Genomic DNA, 4,334 nt, shown 5'->3' on the forward strand with positions numbered 1-4,334 from the left:
CCAAAATTCACGTCCCTGCTTTGGGACCCTGCTGACATCAGTTGTTGAATACTATCCTGCTGACCAAATTCCAAGAGGTGGTGTGGTCATTTGGCGCATAAGGCTGTACACAGGTTTTTATTGAGCCTTTGTGTCCTGGGGGTTAAATGTTGCACGTTACAGAAAATGCATCTAGCAAAAGTCATTAGAAAATTGAAATACTGAAATCCTAAAACTCACAAGAGCAGCTGTTGTTTTCTGAATGGTCTCTGAAAAAGCTGGTTTTGTTAAAAAGCATGGCTTTAGTGGGTTGTGAGCATTGTAAATACCTTGTGCTGCTTCTTGTTTCAGATAAACAAAAGGAAAATGAAAAGTTAAGAGAATCTCTTTCTAAAAAGAATGTAATCATTGAGCATCTTCATGAGGATTATGAACGCATCAAGAAAGAAAATGAAAGGTTGCAAAAACAAATTGGCCAAAAGGAGGATGAAACCAGATACCTGACATGTCAGATTTACAGCAGTCGTAATGAATTAAACAGGTATTGATTCTGTCCACATTTGACAATTTTCTTCTCTAAATGAATGTCTAATGTGACAAGCATGTGTTTAGCCATAGCCGTTAACATTAATGAGGTGCATAGATAAATTCAAAAGGCAAGGGAAGAAATATGGAGGAAAGGGGAATGGATTTTAGATTTTGAAACAGAAGATAAGAATTTAACACTTAACTTTGCCATTTATTGGGACTTAACAGGTTGCAAACAGAAATTAATGTAAAGCAACGTCAGCTCTCTGAGAATGAGAAGTTGCTGCAGTCACTCCGAACTGAGATCAAGGTTTATGAGAAGTTGGAAGAAGCAAGAAGGAAGAGGACAGGTATAAATGCACAATTGTTTCTCTACCATTAGCCTTTGCAACCCTTCCCTCTCTGAATATGGTCCTGTCAAAGGACAGTAGGGCTAGGTCACTGTTTCTTTGTTTCTGCTTGTGTCTGCTATGCAAACTAGAACTGACAACTTGATGATAAAATGCTGCTTTTTACTTAGGAGTGTACCTGCGAGGTTGAGATGTGGGGTATGTTCTGACTAAGCACACCCAAGTTTCCTTTATCTTTTTAGCTAAGCTAAAAACAAATATTGAAGATTCAGTGGCTCAGGCTGGATAAACTTCATGGGGATCTTAGCTATTTACTTGTCATCTAAATACATGCTGCTGCATCCTCACAGGTAGCACTTACTCAGGTAGCTTGTGCTTTCTTCTGTCTGAATATGAGGGTAGCGTCTTCTCCCTAGGGCTGGGGAGGCGTGCTGGCACTCTTTTCTGAATGAGACGCTTAATAATTTCTGTCACTGAAGGTGAGGGATAGGAACGAGACTTGCATGTGTTTTTGCTACCCCTTTTAAAGAAGCTATACCACCACATAGCTGTGGGCACGGTTAGGTAAAGAAGTGGAATGCTGTTCATTGCTGCATACTTCTTACAGGATCTGGCAAATTTCCCATTGGAAGTTCTTGTAAAAGTTGATATTTTTTTTATTTTTGTTTTTTTTCTTCCTGCTACTGTAATTAATATGCCCTGCCGTCACTGTATTTCATGCCTAGCTGCTGCAGAAGAGCCCTGTTGGCATAAGGCTTTAAGCCAAAGTTGGCTCAGGGGTGGAAGTAAGTCTTCTTGCAGAACTGGTAATGTAATTGGAGAGTAGCAGCACCCTCCTCACGTTGTTGAGTCCCTCCCCGCTGTCTGGAGAACAGTTTGATTTCAGCATGAAAGAATACATGGAATTGTTTGTGTACTGACCTCCTTCTATGAAAAGACAAACGCAGCCGTTGCTTTTTTCAGGTTCAGATTTGTTCCTCTAGTTGCCAGGTGATAGCTATTTTCTTTTTTCTTCTGTGTATAAAATTAAACTCCCAATTCTACTCCATCCCTCCTCCGCACTCCGAGATTACCCATTCCTTTTACTTTCCCCAGCCTGTGCATTAATGCACTTCAAATTTTGTAAATCCTCTTCATTCTCTTTTTATTACATTTTTTTTGCTTTTGGCATGAGACTTATTAGCTTTTGTGGACAAAGTGAAAAATAACTTCCAGCTCTTTAAATCTTTCGAGGGTAGAAGCAATTAAGACATGCTTTTTTGTCAAACCATTATCTTAATGCTGTTTGTAGTTAATTCTTAATATTGAGGATAAAGCTGGCTATAATTTACTTGCTCAGCATTCTGATAATGGCTAATATTATTTTAATTGTTAAAGATGTTAAGTGTTGCTTTTGAAATTGTCTCAGATCCCAGATGTGATGCATCAGAAGAATTCCGAAAAGATCAGAAAAATCCACTTGACTTACATGAACTATTGACTGAAATACAGAGTTTGCGAGTGCAGCTTGAAAGAAGCATCGAGACAAACAAGTCTTTGCATGAAAAATTAGAGGAACAGCTTTCAAAGGAAAAGAGAGAGGAAGTGGGATCAGTGTCGGCTGTGAATATCAACTATCTTTTCAAACAAGAATCGCAGCATTATGCAGGAATGAATGGTACCGTGCCATACATGCTTTTGTTATACTGCAGAACCTGTGCCTTGTTCTTTAAAGATGCTCTTAAAGCCTCATACAACATCAGCTGTGTGTTTGGGAGCTGCCCATTGCCTTTCAAATCCCTTTCCCGTTAGAGCTATTGGTGTGTGGGGAGGTGCAATGCACACTGCAGTTCTTCTGCCTTAGAGCCTCCAACTGCCACTTCCTTTTCATTCAAGAGAAGCATTTGCAGACAGTCTCTGGGATGGAAGGGTGCCTGTATTAAATTGCCATAAACTTTGCTTACCTGGGGGTTCTTTTTTTAATGCAGACCTCTATAGTGTTTGCTAAGGGTAACTCTGTATTACTCAAGAATGATCAATAAGTGCACTAAATGGTCTATGTATAAATTCCCTTTTTGCCCTTGAGGAATATTTTACCTTTATTTCAATTACTGTTAAATGATACTATTTCAGCAAATCAGGGAAAATGTAATGTTTACACATGGGTTAGATTATGGTCCCAATATAGATGTACGTGGGATACAGAGGGCACAAGAATGTTCTTCCTTGCTGCTAAGGTACTCTGCATAGTAGCAGCTTTCTATACATCCAGCATAAAGCCACTGCCCCCACTGCCTGTACAGGTATACATCATGTTATGGGAAGCAATAATAATGGGCTTTTGGGGTCCATACACTTCACCTGAACATGCTTACCTAAACATTACGCACCACACGGAACAACAGCATCAGTCAGAGGATTAGTGTGAGAGCTCATGAGACACAACAGGGTTTTTTTACCACCTTACTTCTTTTGTGGGTCCATCGTGTCTGATCAGAATCATACTTCAGATGAAATACATAATGAGCATAGCTCACTGCTACTCTGTACAAGTAAGAAAGATGCGGAATGTTTATGGAGTGCACTTTATAGTTGAACGCTAATTATGGTCATGTGCTCCATGTGGGGAAGGTTCCTTAGGGCCAGTCAGGATCAAGTAGGTTTGGAACAGCTATTGTGGGGAACCTGTACCACCAGTATCCCCAAATTGCATTTGTTCCTGCTTAGTTTCTAGATAGAATCCTAGATGTTGCTTTGGACCTGCATGAGGTTGAGCAGATAGGAGCTGAAGAAGCTTTTTATGTCTTTAAGAAAATGGTGATTAGAGTTATAATAACTTGGTTTGATATGAACCAGAATGACCCCTTGGAATGTCAACAGCTGAACTGGTTAGCTGATTAGTCTGAACTGTGATTAGTCTTTACTTGTAGATACTTAGGGAATATGGAAGTTCTGAAGAGGGGGGATATGATATGATCTTAAGGATGGTATAGCTCTGGAGAGTGTCATACTTTTTGTGGAGTTAATAGGAAGCTTACATTTGTTGATTAAAATGTCTTCATCAGGATGTATTTTAGATTTTCTGACTATAACTTGATTTTGGGAAATATCTAGAACTTTGGGTAGATACTAAAAAGATTAGTGTAGGTAAATACTGGAAGATACATGGCATGGTACTGGAAAATGAGCTGTGTTTCCTTGCTTCCTGAGTCCACGTGCAGCATCAGCAAAAAAAAAAAAAAAAAAAAAAAGGAACAGAAGTAGAGCTAGGAAGTTTTTTTAATGCATGTTAACTTCTCCTGATATACTTTTCCTCGTCCCGTTTTTGTGTATAGAAAATCTTTGCAAATGCCCTCCTACCAGCAGAAACATTTGGGTAACCCCCGGTATCAATACAGGCTGGGGGAAGAAAGGATCGAGAGCAGCCCTGCCGAGAGGGACTTGGGGGTGCTGGTGGATGAAAAGCTGGACATGAGCCGGCAATGTGCACTGGCAGCC

At 39.9% G+C, this 4,334-nt stretch overlaps 1 protein-coding gene across 10 annotated transcripts in view; it reads left to right on the forward strand.

Moving 5' to 3' along the window:
• CDK5RAP2 (CDK5 regulatory subunit associated protein 2) overlaps positions 1-4,334 on the forward strand; it is an 82,943-nt gene that overhangs the window by 68,912 nt on the left and 9,697 nt on the right. For 9 of the 10 annotated variants that reach the window (XM_035890029.1, XM_035890033.1, XM_035890043.1 and 6 more), the window contains 3 exons: positions 331-520; positions 736-857; positions 2,266-2,514. In XM_035890029.1, coding sequence (XP_035745922.1) covers positions 331-520; positions 736-857; positions 2,266-2,514 — 561 coding nt within the window. Of the gene's footprint in view, positions 1-330; positions 521-735; positions 858-2,265; positions 2,515-4,171; positions 4,213-4,334 lie in introns of all 10 variants that reach the window. The other variant, XM_035890079.1, reaches the window with a different exon arrangement.

Source organism: Egretta garzetta, unplaced genomic scaffold (genome assembly GCF_000687185.1).
Source record: "Egretta garzetta isolate BGI_Z169 unplaced genomic scaffold, ASM68718v1 scaffold190, whole genome shotgun sequence".
Classification (NCBI taxonomy): Eukaryota; Metazoa; Chordata; class Aves; order Pelecaniformes; family Ardeidae; genus Egretta; species Egretta garzetta.